Below are 21,790 nucleotides of genomic sequence, written 5' to 3'. Positions count from 1 at the left end.
TTGATAGATTATAAGTTTTGATTTAGTTTGAAAGGAGGATGTACTTATATACATCAAATCCGAAGAAATACACCTAGGACTCATCGGGCCTGTTATGCGCTCCTTAACCAGTGCCTCAGGTTGGAATCGAACACACCACCTCCGGTCTACCAGACCAGAACACTAATCAGTAACCTACCGGAGGCCACAAGTTTTGATTTAACATTAAACTTTTTTTTAATTTATACTTCAACTTTAGACTTCCAAGCTTTTATATTCATAACCCACGAGAGGTTGTGTTCCCAAATATTTATTCGAGAAAACCTTATTGTACAAGTTTCCTATCAATAAAAATTGAGAAACTTTGATTATGTACCATATATGAATCTTAAAAATTTTGTTTTTTCCGGCATTTAAACGATTTATCCTCGCATACGTATAAATTATTTCCGCGTCGTATTTCATGTGAGTTTTTTGTGGCAAAATATTTGACCATTTTACCTGGTATTTAATTTTAATAATTGGGTATATGTATATCCTTTACCCATCCTACATATTTTTTAATAGTTATTTTCGGATAAATATTAAAATATTTTGGGAAATTTATTCCATTTTATTTGGTTGCTTCTAAATATGTACTATTTTGTCCGATGTTTTATAAATTTTGTCTAGACTAAGTTCTTACATTTTTTATACATGACCTATTTTTATCAAGAACAAAAGTTCTCAATTTAAGTAATCGATGTTAGAAACATCAATTTACGCATGATGCATGAATTATTGTTGTTTTAATTGTAAAAAGGAATAACAAAATATTTGTAAAATTCAAGTGTGATTATCATGATTAATTTGAAAATAGAAATAAAAAAGTAACTAAATTTATTTTCCTTGGAATAAGTCTAAAAGAGTATACAAGATGAAAAAATATGCCCAAAATTGTAGTAACAATTTTTGTACAGGGTGTATATTAAATTTTTAAGAATTTAATTATACTCCATCACAGAAAAACAGTTTATGGTGTTCTTTAATAGACTTAGAAGAGTTTAAATAAAGGGATTTTCTCGAATTACAGTATTTTTAAAAGTCCGAGTTGTAAAGTGAAATGGATGCCATAAAGAACAAATACAACATTTTAACTGATTCAAAGAGGTACATTTTTGCAATTTCATTAAATCCTGAATTAAGTAATGTAATATTTATTTGATTTATTTGATTTTAATATAATAAGTTAATAAAATTATCTAAAAAATACTAAATTCAATTATGTTCTTTATTATTAATTTAATAAATCTTGAGAGTTTAATTAATATTATCACTTCATAATGAAAATTTACCTTTTTCGTGGTTTATGGATTGTTTCCAAATTCTGCTTTCACTAAATTTGTTTTTAAATTGAAACTCAAAAGTACATTTAGCGGCAGAATTACTGCATTTGTGATTTATCGATATCAATAACAATCAGAAAATTCTATGGATTTGGCATTTTTCGTATTAATATATTAAATGTTTCGAATTGTTAATACCCTGTTTTTTACTCAATGATACGTTCAAATAGTAGAACTGTACACGAGAAGAAATGTTTCTGTTTTAAGTCAGTGGCATATTATTTTGTATTATTTATTATTAGTATTAATTTCTTTATAATTTCCGAAAGTAAAAAAAAAAAAATTAAGGCATATTTTACGAAATATAAAAATGCGAATATAATAACGAAATTTGACATATACGAGTTAAATATTAACCAAAATCTCTACTAAGTTCATACTCTCTACATATATAAGAACCCTATCAGAAAATGATTTTAACCCTCTTTTATTACTTAATAATACAAGAATAGCGATGATGTCTAGCAAATTTTATGAGAATAGATCATGAAATCGACACCAAAAGGTTTTTTTTAGGAACCGAAAACTTCCCAACAAAAACTTACATTGAGTTATGTACATAAGTAGTTTTGTTTCTGTTTAATGTTATAATATAATTATGGTGAAATTCCAAAAAATTTCGGAGCGCTTGGTCCATAATTTATCCAATCCATCATTGAAGAGACTATTTCGCAAATCACCCTCACTCTGGTGAAATTGAACAAAAATGCTTTGGTATAATAACACAAATTTTCAGCTCTATCAGACAAGAACTGTTGCAGTTAGTGGAGGTCAAAGTTAGACGCCAAAAAATTACGACCTTTGATTATTTGAAAACAAATAATACTATTTTCATTTGTACGATTTTTGCTAAGTGTAGATATACACTTAGTAATATTTTTTTTTGGCAAATATAGCTTAAATGAAATCTTGTATCTGAGAACAAATAATGTAAATGAAATAAAGAGAACAAAACTAGCAAAAAAACTTTTCGTTAGAAGGTACAATATATTATGGACACATATAAATCAACACTAATTGGGTTCACAGCTTGAATAAAAAATAAAAAACTAAGGTTTAACTATGAAGGAAATACTCACACATTTGTTGCCCAGGAAATAAGATTTATGAGGGGGACAAAACACAACACATAAGCGCAAGGAAAATTAGACCTTCTAACAAGTAACAGTTCTATATTCGGCCGTGCCGAATCTTATATACCCTTAAAAAAAATATGTATGAAAAAAATATGAATTTTGTTTTTACCGTTTACAGCAAATATATTTTGCAGGCTAGCATTTTACAGCATATGAAGCTGTTGTTGCTTTCTTGCTTTCGAGTGCAAAAATTATAATTTTTACGAAATTTTCAGAACTTGTCTCGAATTCTTGCACATATTTTCGATTTTGCTGATTTGAAACAGGAAACTTCTCGAAAGCATGTCTGACCTAATATTTGGATCCCAAATATATCGTCTTCATAAAATTAATTTCAACAAACATACAGACGAACATGGCTTAATGGACTTCGATATCCAGAAAATATAGACTTTATAGAAATTACAAACGGAATGATAAACTTATATGCATATACCCTTCTCACGAAGATAAAGTGAAAAAATAGGCTTTATAAATTTCAGCATATTTGATTGATATTTATTTCTCAGAGTCGAAGAGAGCACACACATTATGTATATGTATGTATATATGTACATATCGCACACCCAGTACAAAAGTGACACAAATCCAATTTTTATTTTCAGAAAAGGGAACAGTTTTTTTTACAATTTTCGAAACATAAAGAAAGACATAACTTTTTTCTTAAACAGTTAACAACAACAAAATACATGCACTTTTTCAGAGAAAAACAAGTATCTTCTGCATATTTTAAGGCTTAAAGAATATAAAAAGGCAAAAATAAAATTTTGAGTTGAGTCACTTTAGTACTGGGTGTGCGATATGTACATACATATACATATATGTATATATATTTAGATACAAAGTGCAAATTAAAATCTACACATTACAAATAAATGCAAGCAAAAAAGAAACATTTTATTGTCTAAAACCATTTCTATTCTGCGTTTCACAGATAATTAAATCTGATGAAAATATGCGTTATTTTTATACCCTTCACCTTCGTGGGAAGGTATATGTAAGTTTGCATTCCGTTTGTAATTTCTATAATATCTGTGTGTATTTTGTTCGAGATAACCTCTGCAAATTTCATAAAAAATGAGTATTTTTGTGCATGCTTTGACAAAAAGAAAATAACAACAACATCATACATATGGTAAATGTTGTTCTTGGTTTTTATAGATTTCTTATTTCCAAAATCAGAGATGGAAAATTGGGACATTAAGCAGGGATGGGAAAAATTAAGAAATGTTAAAATTTAAATAAATATTAGTTTTAAAATGATTAATTTAATAAAATAATTTACTTTAAAAATATTTGAAAAATTAAATATGCGAATGGCTGCTATTCGTAACTCTAGTACCAAGGGCTATTTTTTTGGTACTTTTAGTTCTTTAAAGGTACATTATATTATATGATTTTGTATTAATACAATGTATTATTTGAAAATATAATGTAGTCTGAAAATCTAAAACATTTAATTTGTAAGTTAATTTTCTTTTATTTTTCACCATATTTTTCACCATAATTTTCTTCATAATCCATTTGAAATTGAAAATAAACCAAAAAATTGTTTTCTGATACACGAATGAAAATTGTTCAAAACATTTTGACAACAAATTAGATTTTGTATTAAAGACAATGAAACTCTGATATTAATACAAAATCCCCCTTTAAATTCCCCTGAGTGAATGAAAATCTGTAGGAAAGGATTATTGGTACTTTTTCGGTCTTCAACTGGTACTTATTGGTTTTTCAGCAATTTTGAATTTAAAATCATTTATAAAACATTTTTTGTAATAAAATACGTACATATGTACTATATTTTAAATGCAGGCAGGGTATATATGATTCGCACAGGTGAATACAGAATACTTAATAGTTTTCTCTACTTTTTATACATTTATTATTAAATTAAAAATAATATGAAGAATATTCAAATAATCTAAATATGTATTTATTTCAGTTAACTCTTTATTCCCTACACCACTATAGTGGAGATGATATTATGGGTTGATAGTATACCAATCATCACAGAATCATTTTCTAAATCGATATAGCCTCTTTCATCAGTTTTTCATCAATACATAAATTTCTACATAAAATTAAAAAATAAATAAAATTTAAAATGTACTTATAACTGTTGTAGTGTATTATATAGTCGGCCTAGCTTGACTATACATCCTTACTTCTTTTCGTTTAAAAGCTGATGGGGTCTGTAAAATAATTTAAACAAACATTAAAAGTAAATGAGTTTGTTAAAACTAAAAGTAGACAGTTAATTTGTTTTTGTAGTAAATATGTTTGGTATTTCACGTATTATAATTTAGTTAAGTACATTTTTTTGTATTTAATTTATAAATTATAATTTATAAGTGGATTTAGGTTGGTGTATTTAAATATCATCTACATGCATATACATATTAGGGTGATCGACTCGATTTTTCAACCGGTTTTAAAACCGGGTTTTTCTGCTTTATCAGTGTCGGTTTTTTCTTAATGTTGATTTTTCGAATATCGAATAACCCGGTTTTTTCACTTTTTAAAAACCGGTTTCGAATACTTTTATTTGCTTTGTATTCAAAGATTATTTAAATGAAATTTTTAAGTAAATAATAATACAGCTAAATTTGAAAATTATTTGAGTCGAGGAACTAGCGTATATTTTTCTAAAGCTCCTTTGGTTAAACTTTTTTGATTTTCCTAATTAATTAAAAAAATTTATTTGTAAAATTGATAACTGTTTGATAAAATTTTATCAATCTTAAGATTATATTCAATTTACAATAATTAATTTACGGCTGAAATTTTATGGAAGTGTTGTCCTAAACAGGGCTTTTGAAATAAGCTAGGATTACATAGTACCTTATGTTTAACAGAAGTGTCCCACCTTTTTTCCTAATTTTTTTATATTAATGAAATAATGTAAATCAGACGACTAGATCTATAGTTATAATCTTTTAAACTGTTAAAAATCATTTCTGGCCATGTTTTATTAATCAAATTTAAACATAAACATTAAGTTTTTCAAATTAAAATATTTTTTTTATTTATAATGAAAAACCGGTTAACCGGTTTTTTCTGAATTTGAAAAATATCAACCGGTTTTTTTTAAATGTCAACTATTCGAACTATTCGAAAACCGGTTTTTGGAAAATGTCGAATAATCGATCACCCTAATACATATACATATGGGCAATTTCGTGTCAAGTGACCCAACTTTTAAAATCGATATCTTCCGATTTGAATGAAATTTGCACCAAGGTTAGTACTATAGGATAGTAAGCCAGACACTGCCGGAGTCAGAGAGGATCAAAGTTGGACATTTTGGTCATACATGGTTTTATTCAAATGAGTGTAACTTTTCACTTTTTTTGAATGAATGTACATAATTAATTACAAACAAATTTAGTACAATTTTAATAATTGTGTTTAATCATTTGCCAATTTCGCAACTGCTCTTGTATATTGCATTTTGTTATTATAATATAGTATTCCGATATCTGAATGTGAACATCAAATTATGTTTCTCTATTTTATAAAAAGTAATGCAATAACTAGTAGAAAATCAAGCATATGTTATGAGTTTTTTGAAAAATTAGTTTTATGTCACGTCGTGTACATCTCTTAAGACTTCGGCATTAGCTTAAGCTAAACTAAGCATAGTTGTGCCTTCTTAAGGATTCATGTTATTTTAATACACTGATTTCCCGGTTTAACGAATTCGCGATCTAACGAACGGTCAAATTTTTTCCATTGAATACCTTTATGTTAACATTTATGTTCATATAAAACTGATTCATTTTGATTTTCAATGGGATACTGATATTTATAAGTCAATTATGGACGTTAAAAGCATTTCCGGATGGATCCATCATATAAAAATCGGTAATAAGATTTTTACTTTTATAAAACCAAGCTGAGTCAATTTTGGAAAAGATATTTATAATTGCATTTTGGGTTAATTTGTTATTAATGTTACATCTTAAATAAATTACATATGTTCATTAGGGTGACCCCTAATGTTCACATGTAGGATAAATAAGGTACTGATGTCCCTACCGAAGATTAAAATTTAGTTCATACTAAGATATCATTTCCCAAAAACTTTGTCCTGATGTCAATATTTGGTGAGCTAATAAGAAGGCCATTTTTTAGAATTTTTAAAAATTGCACATTTAAAATTTTAATGTAAATAATTAAGAGAATAAACAGCAAACAGAAGAGATGGATTCATTACCGTTATTACGAAACAGACGAAATAGAAGATCTTGTATCAAGTGGTAGCCCTTTATTTGTGCAAGTCTTTAAGATTGAGCTTAATGTTTGAAAATGTTTTTTGGCGATAAGGAATTTGTTTTTTTGCAATACATTCATGCTGCTACTACTCGTTTGGGTGGTGTTTGTTCCCTTCGCTTACACTTGATAAATTTATGAGTGAGTTCAAATAATATTACAAGAAACTGAATATTAATACATTCTATACTACATAAAATGTTTTTATTATTGGTGTGTTTAATGTGTTAACATTCCTTATTTAAGTTTATATCCTTTGCGAAATTTATTGCCTTTCAACACTTTGTGCAGCGGCTGTTGTAGCTTGTAAGTTGAATGTTACCCCATGGCATGCATACAAGCCTACCAAAAAATATTTCAAAAATTATCATGATTTTTTTTGGAGCTGGGGTACCAATGCTGTTGATACAAACATAAGTATCTTACACCTCATGTACAAAATAAATGAGTGAATTACGAGGTATTCATACACATCATCAAGCAGCGGCATTCACCGAATCATCATGCCTATGGTTGCACATGCTGTACCGATTCAACTGTAACCAGCAGTTGTTGCAGATAAATTAAACAAATTTTAATCGATTCTTCTTCGTTTCTCGTGGTAAAATTGTGTTAAATAAGTATGGACTTGTATGGACATTTTGTTTTATAAGCCGTTTTTCTCAAAACGTTCCTTTTTGAATTATGCCAATCTTGTAGTAAATAAGGGATACACAGTGGTATATACGTAAAAAAGAGAGAAATAATTCTGTAACTTCTTAACGGTTTGTCCGATTCTAATGAAATTGCACACACATTTTGAATTATCTAAACAATTTCTAAGAAGATGTATGAAGAATTTATATTTTTTAAAAGCTAACTTTAGATGAAATATTCTAAATGAAAAAACCCGCGCCTGGTATGGATATTATTGTCAAAAAAAAAAAAAAAAAACTAAAAAAATAAATTTTAGCACTTTTAAAAACTTTTTTGGAAATTGAGAGATTCGCGATAAAAACTTTCAAAATTTCTTTTTTTTAAAAAAGTAGTCCATAAATTTCTGAATTGATTAAAAATTAATGAATTTATGAAAAGTATATAATACATAAAACATCCACCTTGTCCTTTTCATATGTAAAATTTCATGGTAAAATTGGCTCCTTCATCATTGTATAGGATACGTGACGTATACGTATTATTTAATTTTTGCTATCAAAATTTTTCATTTTTACCATGAGATGTTAAATATTTGTGGATTTTTAAATTGAAATGCATATAACTTTGGACTCAGTCATGATTTTTAAACAATTCTTTACTCTTTGAAATATAAATTTGTTAAGCGAATAAAGGACTAGGGTCGGTAAAATGTTGAAAATTTTATTTTAATGTAAAATATGTACATATGTATCAGCCATGCAAAATAAAAATTTTAAAATGGTACTGAACCACAACCAAAAAAAAAAAAAATATATATTTTTTCATAATAGTACTTTTTTCAAAAACATTTTGATTACAAATTTAATTTTCATGCACTTAGGTGACTTTTGACAACACTTCACGAAAGTGACTAATCCTAATGAATTTTCCTATATTTACTCTGAATTGACTTCCATTAAATGTCATTGCTGGGCGTATTTTGGAATGTTACCGTAAAGATTTTGTTTTCTTATTGCATATCAAGACAAAACGTGCACACCCCAGTCTCTTGCATCACATGTTAAAAGAAAATTTCATCAATTAGAATAAATTATTACGTTACGCGCCGTTTCCATTTCCATGATATGGACTGAGTTTAGTCACTGAACTAATACTCTGAAAATACTATGTTTTTACATTAAATTGCTTAAATTTAAATAAACACATATTACTAAACGAATAAGAATGTATATGACCGATCATATGATACCAGTGATTATGTTAAAAATATGTAATATTTTTTTAATAATGAAGCATTAATTTTGATTTTTTTTTGAACATTTTGGTGACAGAACAGAAATATGGGGGCAGGGGGTTAATATGGGCCTATTATAGAAATTTTGGTAGAGGGATTTACGTCTACATTAAAGTTATTTATATAGAATTTTATTCTGATTTTAGCATTTATAAGTGAATTTTGACCTTCAAATGATTTTCTGAAGTGGACTTTGTATGCGGGCTAGGGTCAAATAAATACCGATCATTACGAAAATTGGCAGTACCATTTGGACTTACATAAAATTAGTTTTGGCGAGTTTTGGATAGATACAATAACATTTAACATATCTATTCAGGAGGTACGGTGTATGGGGGCTAGGCGAATTAATGAATCGATCATCATCAAATTATCTCTAAAATTGCGATCTGTAGCGTGCGCACAAGGTTTACAGACAGACGGATGTCAATGCAGAAAGTGATTCTGAGCCGATTGGTATACTTTAGGACCAATATTTTTGGGCGTTTCAAACATCAGCACAAACGCATAATACCCTCCAACTATAGTGGTGTAGGGTATAATTATGTATTATATATCCCTTGATACGAATTTTCCATCGTAATTATAATTTACTTTAAATTGTGATTCACATCTACTATAGTACTGAATTTTCCATGTCTGGTATACTTATGTTACTTACATATGTCGCTCATAATACAGACGTTACAGTAAGCACGGTAAAAGGAATATTATGTCAATAACACTGATTGGAAGATTCTTAGGAATTACGTCCAGGAAATTGAGTTTCTGAACACTGAAAAATAATTCATTCAGTGAACTTTTTTTTTTCATAAACTTCAACTTACGTCGATAAAAGTGTAGTATCAGCGGTTACTTCACAGAAGGTTATAAGTTTTTTTTATTATTCAAAATTACCTTATTGTTTTGGTCTAAACTTTATTTGTTAACAGAGAAAATCTTATCTTTTTCGAATATAAATTCCTACAAGTTCACAAATGCTTACAATTCCAAAAAGTAACTTTAATATGCAACATTCCTTTAAATAATAGCAAGTAAGAATAATTGATACCCTACACTTAGATGGTACTTTCAGAAAGGACTTCTATGTGTATAACCCGAAAACATTATCCCTACCAAACTATAGTAGTGCCAGGTTTAACGAAAAAATAAAACTATAGTAAAAGTTTTACGTGTTTCTATTTAATAAATCTAAGAAAAAGAAAGAATATTTCAATTAATTAAAAATATATGGACTAAATATATGTATGTGTATTGCCTCCAAATTTCAGTAAGATCAGACCATGACATCAACTAGCTCCCCTGTAATAGCATATTTTTTTCGGTTAAAAAGTTTGTTTTGACTGTAAATTATATTTTATTATTTAAAACTTCTGTAACATCTTTGCAAATTTGATTTTGATTTATAAACATACATACATAATTATATTATACATTGTACATAATTTTGTATTGTAGATTTTGCGAATGCAGTGAAATATTTAAAAATTTTAAGGAATTGTCTCAGAAAAAGAGAAGTCGAAATTGCACAAATGTATCAAACTAAGCAATTTAAAGAAAAAGCAAAATGTCATGTTGTTTCTGGGTTCAGCACGAGCGGTATATAATCTCGAATGACTGCTTTTAGTATTTCTAAGTTTTTTTATTTATATTTTTTTTTGTAGTTTTTATTTTATATTCTGAAAATGAAAGTTAACATTGCAAAAGTACTGCTACATTTTCTTTTCATTTTAAATTTGCAACTGAAACTCCTTTCGATATGGTTGACAAAACTTTCCTGCCGTATAAAGTTGTTCGAGTGTGGTGTATGTGTCAGTTTGAGTATAACGGTTACTCCTACTGCTCTGTTTGCATTTCCACTTGTAATAATCCTACTAAACATTTTTTGCCGTAATTGTCTTAATTTCTTGTAGATACTCAAATAGTAGATAAACGCTATAATGTTCAATAATTTTAGTGTCTCGAATGGCGCAAAGTAATTGATTTCAATTTGTGGATTATGTGTATTTTAAAATAAATTTTATTTTGTTTAAAATATTTACAAAAATATGAATATGTTTAAACTTACAAAGCTTATAAATATAAAATAATAACTTCTCCCCTTTAGTTTTAAGATTTTGATGTTAATAAACATAGCGTTTATGTACCAGGGATTTTGCTCTTCATTCTGTCCAACATTTCCAAAGGAACAGTATCTTTCCACGCCTTTCCGCTGCTGTAAAATTATTAAAAATTATAGGAAAATAACACAAAATAGATTAAAAGATATAAGATATAAAATATTCTAAACATTACCTTGTTTTATCCGAGTTTCCGCATTAATTTATCCTCAAATGTAATTAGGTTTTTTTTTTTTAAATTATAAATTCATTTTATTATATTTATTTTTTGTAAACGTCAACTACAATTACCAATTAATCGTTTGTGAACATCGAATTTGGTTCTTTTAACCGTAATTAAATTCTTAATAATTTTTACAATTGATAATTGGTTCTGGTGCTCAATATTTTTTACTGTCTACTGTTTTACGGTTACAGCGACTAATATTTGATGTTCTTATGTTTTAATCCTAAATAAAAGTCAGTTGCATTTATTGAATTCACAAATGAATTTAATAACCGATACAATTCAGTTCAAATTATTGATTTGGAAATCGTAAAAACCACAATTCGAATATTAATATGGATTTTTAATATTGAATACAGAAAATCAGTTAATTATATAGTTTTTCAATAACAGCGATACAATTTTAATAAATTGAACTAAATATTAATCATGGCAAACGATTTCCAATCGATCTGTTTTCTGTGTGCTCCCTTTTATATCCCTTTTAATCTTTTCAAATTTTGGTATTTGAAAAGTACTTTATTAAAAATTGAGAATGCTTACGCGAAAATATGAGTTAATCGTAAGATAACTCATGAACAATAATGATATCAGTATAAAATTCGACTCAATATCCATAATTAAACATATCTCCCATATACGGTCTACCTCCGAAATTCAATTAAACGCGCATAATTCACTGATAAATGCAGACATCAGAACATTCAACAGGAGTAGAGTATGTCTTGTGTAAATACAAATCATTCAGAGAATTTTTTCAAATAATTATGTTAGACAATTATTAGGTCTGGAATGAAACATATAGAATGTTTAGTGGGATGCTACTGATGCTTTAAAAGAGTATGGCTGTTATCTATTCCAAGTACTTGTAGTTCAAGTTGTTTTTTATTCTTCCCCATTTTTTACACTTATCGCAACAGATGCTGCATTGAAATTATTGGCAATTGCTAAGTTCTTATGCGTTTATGTTTTATTTTCCCATTGTTGTTGTTTGTAACTTTAGACCAACTTATGGTTGAAATATTAGAGATTGTTTGTGTAGCCACAAATAAAACAATAATGTAAATATACAGAGTCAAAATAAAAAAAAAAATAAATAAAAGACAGAATGGTGTTGTTTTATTTAAAAGTTAAGAAAACACATACATAGAATTGTGCATAACTGAAACAATTAATTTTGTGAAGAAAATTAAAAAAATAAAGTCACGAGTAAACCATGTAGATTGTTATTATATTTGCGTCCATATTGATAAACGATGCCATCTCTAGGTATAAAGGTTTTAAGTTTTTTAAATATTAAAACATTGGCAAAAATAATAAATTTCAATACTTCTTTAGTGCCTACTGATCCAAAATGTTATCTTTTTTATTTTTAATTGATTTTTACTTGTTTATTTTTTCAGTTTGTCTCAAAATTTAGTTTGAGCCTCATTAAAGTAAATGCTATTAATCATCTTTTCGCCAATTTATAAGTCAAATAAAAATATAAGAATGTTTCAAGTATTGAAATTTTTATTGCAAATTAATATAATAAATTAAATTAAATAAATATGTATATTAAACTTAACTAATTTTGTACAAAAATGTTGTGGCAATATCAACGCCTACGTTTGCGGTGTGACGAACGTCGTTTACGTACAATGGGTTTTTGCATAACTATGCATGTCATGCCGTCTCCTGAATTAGTTTGTGTGACTGTATTTGTCTTGGTATCGGTTGCCGTGCCTGTGTCAATAGACGTACCAGTTCCAGTATCGGTATTAGTAGCGGTTGCAGTGCCGTCGGCAACACCGGTCCCAGTATTATTTGTGTCAACAGTATTGGTGCCTGTCCCACCTGTTGCGGAATCAGTAGTAGCTGGGGTATCGGATACGGTAGGAGATGTGACAGCAGGAGATGTAACAGCTGCCTGTCTTGCCACCTCCTCAACGACGGGCTCTTCGATGCGAGTGTTAAAGCAAATCTCGGTTGTTTTGTACCTGATGCCACTAGAATTATTAGCGGAACCCCATTGAAACATTTGCGTTAAAGCGGTCATATTAATACCCTGAAAATCTCCCATCATACCAGTGACATTAAAATTGTTGATGAACTGAGAGGTAGCATTTGATGAAGCCAAATCAAAGAGCAATGTACCGCCAATACCTTTGGTTAAACCCAAAGCAAAACCGGTCATGGCAGCCAGTCCTTGGGTAACCACGCGGCCCTCTGGCACAGCATCTTCACGACCTGCTATCTTAAGAATTCTTACGACTTCTTGGGCCGACAATGGACGCAGTATGACGCGTCTAGCAGCTTGTAATGAAAAATGTGTAAAATATTCATATAGTTAACTCTGAGTGAAATTTATTTCACTATCAGCACCTACCATTAACATTTACCGTGGCTGCTGCAAACACCGTTAGAATAACAGTTAAACGAAGTAAGGTTTTTAATTCCATTTTGTTGAATTTCCGACTGGCCTCCTAAATCAGAAGGGGAAAGGTAGCTTGCGTAATGGCCAAAATGAAATGGCAGCTCTCGTACGCGAGGTGTCAAGTATTCAAACTGAAATTTATATTTGATCGTCATCTGCTTTTATTAACAAAAACTGTCTATAAATGTTAATTAATTCAAACCACCAACAAAGAGATAAACGAATTCCATCATTAATTTTAATGTTATGTTTATATCAGTCAGTCAGGTCTTCGTTTTTCAAATCGAAGAAAGTACTTTTAGTTTCTTTTCATTTCCACTTGATTCGTTTGGTCATTTATTCTCTCTCTCTTTTTTCTTTTTAAAAATATTAAAAACCTCAGCGCGTTGTATATTAATTCACAAATAAATGTCTGTGGTTTATGACTTTAATGAACTTCAAAATAGCGGAGGTCAAAATATTTGCATATTACCATAAATATTAAACATTTCATTTTATATTTATTTCATCTTTAATTTCTTTGCGTAAAATATTTCATTGATTTTTTGGATTGATTTGTTAAATTGAGCAGTTTTTTAGAAATCATGAAAACAGTTTACAGCGTCATGTTCAGAAATACTCTTTATACTGAGTCATCAATTGTATTTAATTTATGTATCTTTCAATATGCAGAGAAATTATTCAAGTTTTTTTTACGACTGCTTGATTTTGATTCTTTACAGCTTTATGCAGATTGATTACACAGTGAGACAAAATAAACAAAATTAGAAATACCTGGGAAGTGATACTATTTTTCTGAAAGGTAGATCCGAGTAGAACAAGAAACTGTTTTTGAAATTTGCCAAACACCTCCAATATTTTGAGATACGATAAAAAACGGGTTTTCGTTCCTTTAAGCACTTATAAGTCAGTAACTTTGAATCTCAACCGATTTTAAGTTTCTCAATTAGAATTAGAAAGCAGGAGCTGAGGCTTTATAATGACATACATACTGATGTTTTTCTATAATCCTTAGTGATACTGCTGATTCTTTAAATAACACGGACTTATTTGACCCAGGTACTTATTTTTGTGGCATAGTGTTACAGGTTATTATTAGTGTTGAACCTACATTAAACCAATTTAAATTTTAAGAGCGTTTAAGCGCAACTCCGAGAAGACCTTTGTATGGGACCATTTGAAATCTTCGTCCGATTTTGAGAAATTTCAATAGACTTTGACATTGTTCCCAAAATTTATGTGTGTCAAATTCTAAAATTATTGAAATTTTAGAATTTATTACCGTTTTGATATTTTATTTTTTGCAAATTTTATGATAAAAGATATTGCGAAAAATTAAAAAAATTGTAATAAGATATGTACACAGAAAAAACTAAAAATATGTTTCAATTATCAAAATAATTGTATCAAGCAAGTTTTGCACCTATCACCAAAATGATGATATCAATTATCAAATTTGTAAAAAAATTAAAAAATTCTTTTTTTTTTTCCAAATAACGAATTAATCAGAACAATTAATATCAATAATTGAGACAAAATTTAAAATTGATTAATTCATTAATTGTATAAATTAAATATTTAATAAAAATAAAATCTAATTTTTATTAATTTATTAATCAAATGAATTAGTTTGTTTGGTAGAAAATGTATTAAAAACCAATTAAGTTGATGATTAAAACAATCAAATTATTAACTGATTACTCACAATGTTAAAGGAATGCTTGACCTTTAACAATGCGTTGAGCATTTACAAAAAATATCACTTTATTATCAAATTTGAACATATAAAGTGTTTTATAAATTGTCAGGAAACTTGAATATTATATGCCTAAATCGTATTGACTATTTAAGAATTATAAACATTGTTAGCATAAGAAATCAAAATAAAATATTAAAAAAAAACTAAAATAGAAAAGTTGGCCAGAAAATTTTTTTCAATCAATTAAAAAACTAATTGAATCAATTAAAAATTTAATCAAATTTATAAACTTAGGTTTTAAACAACGAGATAATTAAGACAAATAAAAAATTGCTTAAATTAAAACTAAAGAAAGAGAAAAACATGTTAATTGAAAATAAACTACTGATAATTTTTTCTGTGTATAAGCATATAGAGTTTCAAGTGTTCTACATATTTAAAAAAATAAATATCATCTAATATGTATTGAGTAAATTCATATATTTAATTACTATGTTAAAAATAAGTTTTAGATCCTCATTTTATCAAACGAAACGACAAACGTTCAAAAATATTTGTCTGAAAAAAATTCAAATTTTCAAAAATTTCCCAGTATTTATACAAAATTTTTACGTTAACGAAAGTTCCGTTTTATAAAATGAGGGGGTTAATACTAACTTCCTTAATGAATGGCCAAAATTGAAATACAATTTTTCGGGGAGTCTAAAGCAAAATTTATGTATTTTAAATAAATAATTTATTTATGTATGTAGTACGTATTATGTACTTACCAAAAAGCGGAAACTTAGAAAGTAATTTTGGCCAGAAAAATTGGATTTTCAATCAAAGTGCGTATGGAACAACGCATTGTTTGTCGATTATTAAAAAAAGTGAGAAAGCAATACCAAAAAATGCACGTTTTTAATATATGGTGTAACATACATATGTACATTAGAGGTATCCAAAAAATATGAATTTTGCTCGGATGGGTCTCATTATGTTCATTAGTGTCTTAAACTAACTGGTGTTAAATTTTAGTCAAATCGGAAACCGATTAAAAAGTCTAAAATTGGGTATTTTTTTTGATTTCTTCAAAAATTTTGCTATTAATCCCCGTATCTCGGACGGAAATTTTATTTAAAAAATTTGTATGAACATTGCTCAATTATGTTTTTTTTGAGTGCTTTTCATAAAAATTGAAAACAAAATTTCCGTCCAAGGTACTGAATACGGGGGCAAATTATTTTTTCTTAACCTTTTTACCAAATATTATCTAGAGGAAATTATCTAACCAAAGAGGTATAAAACATTTGTATCAAAGTACAAACAACAATGTTATTGAAGATTTCCCAAGCCATATATTCAAAAAATCATTCATTGTTTTGTCTTTGTTTTGCATGAAGATGATGTAAAGAAAAATATCTATACAAAAAATAAAATTAAAATATGAATTAATTAGTCGTTTTCGCTACATATTTGTGAAAAGAAAATGCCTTTTTGGACACCTCTAATGTACATACATACATACATAATTTTGTTGTTTGTTCATCGATATTAATGTATTGTAGCTTTTTGGAGATATATTTTTCTCTATAAAATAAGAATTATTATTATTTTATAGAAAATAATATTTATAAGGGAAACTGAGGCCCCAACCAGCGATGGAAAATCTTGATCTCTCATAAATTCCGTCAGCAGATTTCGGGAAAAATAATTTGAAATTTTGTTGAATAACTTTGGTCCACAAAAAGGTTTTTTGTAGGTTTGAGAGGCATATTATTTTCGCGTTTTATCGAAATATATATCAAAATTGTCGTAATTTTTATATAAATTATTTTTCTCGCGATAAGCTCAAAATTACTGAGTATCTGAGACCCATTTCGAAAAGATTTTTATAAATTGTACTGGGATCAGGATTTTGAATCGCTGGACCTTTTCAAAAATATATATTTTTTTTTGTTTTTTTTTCGTGTTTAGCACATTAATACGCATCGTTTAAGAGTGGTCCACGATACACCCTAATGTAGATGTATGAGTTTATTTCAATTGTTGCATCATGCGAAAAACGGAAATTAAAAGTTGATTTTAGACACGTGTACTATTTACGTCGTGTTACATTTATCACATACTCAAAAGGTTTTATTACCTGTGATAATTTTTAATATTTGTTTGTTAATCTTTTGGTTTTCATTTTAACACACTTTTTTATGCTTGCGGTTGATTTTTAATTAGTATGATTATTGATAATTTAATTTGTTAACGCTACATATCGCGGTGTGTAGTGCACTGTATTATACTGCATATGTACATACATATGTAAATGTCTGATATTATTATTGGGTGTTGACTTAAACACACAAATTGTTATTTTCAAGTCAATAATGTTAATTCGTTGTCTACTTCTCACAAAATTTATGTTGATAAAATGCAATGCATGTACATTGTACATACGTATACATTCATATTTTTTACAAATGTTTGTTTGTTTTATGACAATAATTTGGAATTAGATACATACATATATTGGCTATTTCGTGTCCAGTGACCCAAATTATTTGAAAAAAACCCTGTATGACCAAAATGTATAACTTTGACCTCTCTAACTGCGGCAGTTCTTGACCGATAGAGCTGAAATTTTATCGTATTATCCAATAGTACTAATGAAATTTCCCGTGTTTTTTCTCATGGTCAGCGATTTTGACTAAAGCGTGTTTACAACCTTTAGTTAATGTTGGTCCTTGAAAGTGAAAATGTTAAAAAAATAATTGAGAAAAATCTTACATTTTGTACACTTTGTGGTACAATTTTCGTCATATCTCGAAATTTTTTGGGAGCCCACTCTAAAATTTAATTTAAAACTTAAGAAAATTGAAAACATATTCTATTAATTTTTAATTCTGTTTTTATTTTTAAAGGATCTCACACAGAACAAGTAAGTTATATAATATATCGAATCTTTAAAACCCTAACATAGAGTTACATAACATACTGAAATGTTACATAAAATAGTGAAATGCTCCATGTACATTAGAGTGTCCCGAGGAACGGCCTTTTTAAGAATTTTATGTAGGAATACCTCTCAATCGATTCGTATTAATGTACTGAACATGGGAAATGTAAAAAATAAGTGCCAAAATTATCGTAATTTTTGCTTATACAGAAAAATATTAAAAAATAGTTAAGAATTTGGTTTGGTCCAAATTAGAATTTTTTAGATTATTTTTGGAGTTTATATGCCCCTTATAATACACTAAAAGTAATTTTGCGGACCAGAAATAATATAATAAAAATTTTAATTATTTTTCCCGCGATAAGCTCAAAATTTCGGAATTTTTCAAACCCATTTCGAAAAGATTGCAGATAATTCTTTTTTTTTTTATATATTGTACTGAGATCAAGATTTTCAACCGCTTATGATCCCTACCAGGGCCCTTTTAAATTTTTTTTTTATTTCTTGTATTTAGCACATGAATATGTATCGTTTGGGAAGTACAAAAAAGTGGTCCACGGGACATCCTAATGTACAATAGAGGCACCGAAAAATATCGAATTTGTTTTGATAGTTCTTATTTTGTTCAATAGTGCTGGGACGATTTTTTTATAAGTTATTGGAGAAATAAGATATATTATTTATTATTATAAAATATAACAGAATAAAATATTTAATTTGTGTACAAATTATTCAATAGTAAATTCATACAAATATGTGAAGCTAATTTCTATTTGTGTCTTGTCTTAGTGGTTAACAATGTATTATCTAATATTTCCGCATTTTTGTATAAACATAAAAATAAAAAATATATATCAGTTTTTTGCTAAATATTGACATGTCAAAGAAAACAACACTTTCACTTTCAGTCATCGACAAAAAGCATAAAAAAACTTTCTTTTGTAAGAGATTTACTCACACGTAAACACACATTCATCTCTCTACAAGGTTACATACTCGTTTGCGAATTTTAAAGAAGTGAAATATTTCAAAATCAATTTATCAAATACATAAATCTGTATATTGAAATAAAAACATCTTTTAGCTTTTCGATCCAAATATTTAAAAGTATGTATGTAAGTATGGCATGGAATTTAATTTTTTCCCCATTCAGTAAAACAGCTAGCAACCAAATTTTGTTATCTGCCATCAATAACTAACGAACTTGCGTCAAGCTGTGCTTCTTATCGATATAATGATAATGATTTACAACAATAACAATACATTAGTAACATGAAACATGGTTAATAGGCTGTTTGTTGTAAAAACACTCTTCTTTTAATGCTGACATGCTGCTGCGATCTCATTAGCATAATTATTCAAATTCAAAATTTAAATCTGGTTGGCTGGTTACTTTAAAAGGTAAGTGTGTGCTTGTGTGTATGACCCAAAAATATCTGACTGAGCATTTCATTTACACACTTCTTAAGGAATAGTTCTTTTGTTTTCTTGAGGCAAAAAGCTAACAATGAACCCGGCTAAATAAAACTCTCATCTCATTATGAAGAATATTTTGGTGTTGTTGTTGATTATTATTGCTTTGGTTTTTGTATTACAATACATGTTATAGTCTGATCATTATCCGTACTTGTTGTGGTGCTGGATGTGGTATCCGTGTTAGTGCCCGCATTTAAGTCTGTTTCTTCTAAAGCTCCTGTTGCGGTATTTGCGGCAGTAGGTTGCGATGCTTGTGTGCCAGCTTGTTCTGAGGCATCTGAAGCAGCAGTTTCTGCGTATGTGTTGGCTGCTACCATTTCTGGATGGTTAGTTCTTATTACTTTTATTCTTTGCGGTCGTTTTTGTCTTCTTTTATTGATGTTTTTTGTTCTATTTCTTTTCGGTTTTGTTAAACGCTTCTCTTGGCTTCTGCGTATAGCTGCTTGCTGAGTATTATCTTTTTCCTCTAAACGACTGTAAGCTTCGGCTATGGCCTCAGCCTCATACAGGCTCCTAGCTGCCCTAGATCCAAAGCATATCTCTTGTGTCAAGTACATGGGTATAGTGTGATTCGTCGCATCTTCCGTTATATTGGCCGTTATTATATCGTAAAGAAAGGCGGCTCCCACAGCCTTCTTGAGACCCAAAGTGAAACCTGTAACAGCAGCAATGCCTTGTGTTACTACTCTTCCTTCCGGTATAGCATCTAGATTGTAATTTTTTCTTAAAAGTTGATAAACCTTTTGAGCCGTTAGAGGCAGCAGTGTCACTTGCTTCGCTAAAAATGCAAAGTGTCCAATATATGTTATGTTTTTAACTCAAAACTAAATATTTATATTTACCTTCTACGTGCAAATCAACAGTAAAAATCACTACCGTAAATGCAACAAATGTGTATACAATATTGCTAAATTTTGCAGAGGGTTTAAAGCTTCGTGTTAAACTCATTGTGGTTTTTGTTTGATTTCCTTAAAGCGACTAAAAGTTTTATTGACATGTTGCTTTGCTTTTATTTATAACATTTACTATTTTCTTTTATGTTGTTATATACCCTACACGGCTATAGTGGAGTGGGTATTATACGTTTGTGCTGATGATTGCAACGCACCTACTTTCATGTCTGTCTATATAAACGTTGTAATCAAAATGCATCAAAATTTGGTAAAACTCGGTCCAAATTTAATTGACATTCATTAATTTTCCAAATTTTATAGGGATTGTTTGATAATTGGCCAAAGCTGCCTTATAATTGTCTTAATAAGAAAATAAAAAGAATTGTTTCATTCAAGCGATATTATTATAATCGGCTCTTCGGAATAGGATAACATATGTTCGGTTATACCCGACTATACTTTGTGTTTGCGGGTTTTTGTTTTAATGTACGCATCTATAACTTTTATGAGATTGTAAATTAACTTCCATACTCGCAGATGTCTCCATACATTTATTTAGTTAAAAACACATACCTACATGTATGTATATTTAATATATAGATTTTGATATAGTCATTAATAGCTGTATATATATATATATGCATTTGAATGAATGTTGAATATTGTTTTAAAGTAAATTTTAGGTCGCAGGGTTTGTCTTTGAATAAATTAAAGGAACAATTTTAAAATATGTATTCTAATTCACATTGTATCAAAAATTAATTTGATTTCATAGTTTATTGAATACTCCTACCTTTCACTAACTTCAAATACATACTTACTTATTGATTAAGAAAAAACGAATATTGATTTGTTAATAACAATATCTATGAACTTGTAGTAGTACCAATGACTTTGATGGTGAAAGTTTTAAACATCTTATCCATACATTTATTTGTTTGTAGGCCTCAAAAACAATATTAGGGTTTTTAAGCGGGAGAAATTTCTCGTGAATTCCCGGGAATATTTTTTTGGAAATTCCGGGAAAACTTCTGTCGGAAGTTTGAAGAAATAGCTTTCGAAACTAATTCAGACAAATTTTGGTAAAAACAAAAGGTAATAAGTTATATGGATGAGAAAAAATACCTGTTTGGCAAAAATGTTAAAGTCCATAACTCTCTTATAAACACTAGTATTGTGTTCAAATTAGGCATTAGGAAGTTTTATATAAACGTAAATCGAACCACAAAATTTAATGAGGATCGGTCCATGTTTAATAAGCATGTTAATCGTCGATCATGCCCGACCGTATTTTTTGGATAAAATTATAACCATTTCAAGGAGACA

The 21,790-nt window shown here is 28.5% G+C and overlaps 3 protein-coding genes across 3 annotated transcripts in view; 1 reads left to right on the top strand and 2 right to left on the bottom strand.

Annotated features, from left to right (window-relative positions):
- Nucleotides 1-21,790, top strand: part of LOC119604801 — a 151,377-nt gene that overhangs the window by 30,668 nt on the left and 98,919 nt on the right. The window lies entirely within an intron of this gene.
- On the bottom strand, nt 12,551-13,608 carry LOC119604799. Its single transcript, XM_037957653.1, has 2 exons — nt 13,420-13,608; nt 12,551-13,346 (listed from the first exon to the last, which is right to left on the bottom strand). The coding sequence occupies exons 1-2, from the start codon at nt 13,490-13,492 to the stop codon at nt 12,649-12,651; spliced, it is 771 nt and encodes a 256-aa protein (XP_037813581.1). The 5' UTR covers nt 13,493-13,608; the 3' UTR covers nt 12,551-12,648.
- On the bottom strand, nt 19,634-20,539 carry LOC119604798. The gene is made up of 2 exons (XM_037957652.1): nt 20,414-20,539; nt 19,634-20,349 (listed from the first exon to the last, which is right to left on the bottom strand). The coding sequence occupies exons 1-2, from the start codon at nt 20,517-20,519 to the stop codon at nt 19,667-19,669; spliced, it is 789 nt and encodes a 262-aa protein (XP_037813580.1). The 5' UTR covers nt 20,520-20,539; the 3' UTR covers nt 19,634-19,666.

Source organism: Lucilia sericata, unplaced genomic scaffold (genome assembly GCF_015586225.1).
Source record: "Lucilia sericata isolate MDLA Ls3-8-SP2 unplaced genomic scaffold, ASM1558622v1 Contig000433F_arrow, whole genome shotgun sequence".
NCBI classification, from domain to species: domain Eukaryota; kingdom Metazoa; phylum Arthropoda; class Insecta; order Diptera; family Calliphoridae; genus Lucilia; species Lucilia sericata.
This window is presented reverse-complemented; position numbering and strand designations above follow the sequence as displayed.

Excerpts from the sequence above, each read along its gene's own strand:
- LOC119604799 (XM_037957653.1), bottom strand. The coding sequence starts at position 13,492 with ATGGAATTAAAAACCTTACTTCGTTTAACTGTTATTCTAACGGTGTTT. Across the intron at positions 13,347-13,419 it reads AGCCACGGTAAATGTTAATG|CTGCTAGACGCGTCATACTG; the intron begins GTAGGTGCTGAT and ends TTTCATTACAAG.
- LOC119604798 (XM_037957652.1), bottom strand. The coding sequence starts at position 20,519 with ATGAGTTTAACACGAAGCTTTAAACCCTCTGCAAAATTTAGCAATATT. Across the intron at positions 20,350-20,413 it reads TGTTGATTTGCACGTAGAAG|CGAAGCAAGTGACACTGCTG; the intron begins GTAAATATAAAT and ends TTGCATTTTTAG.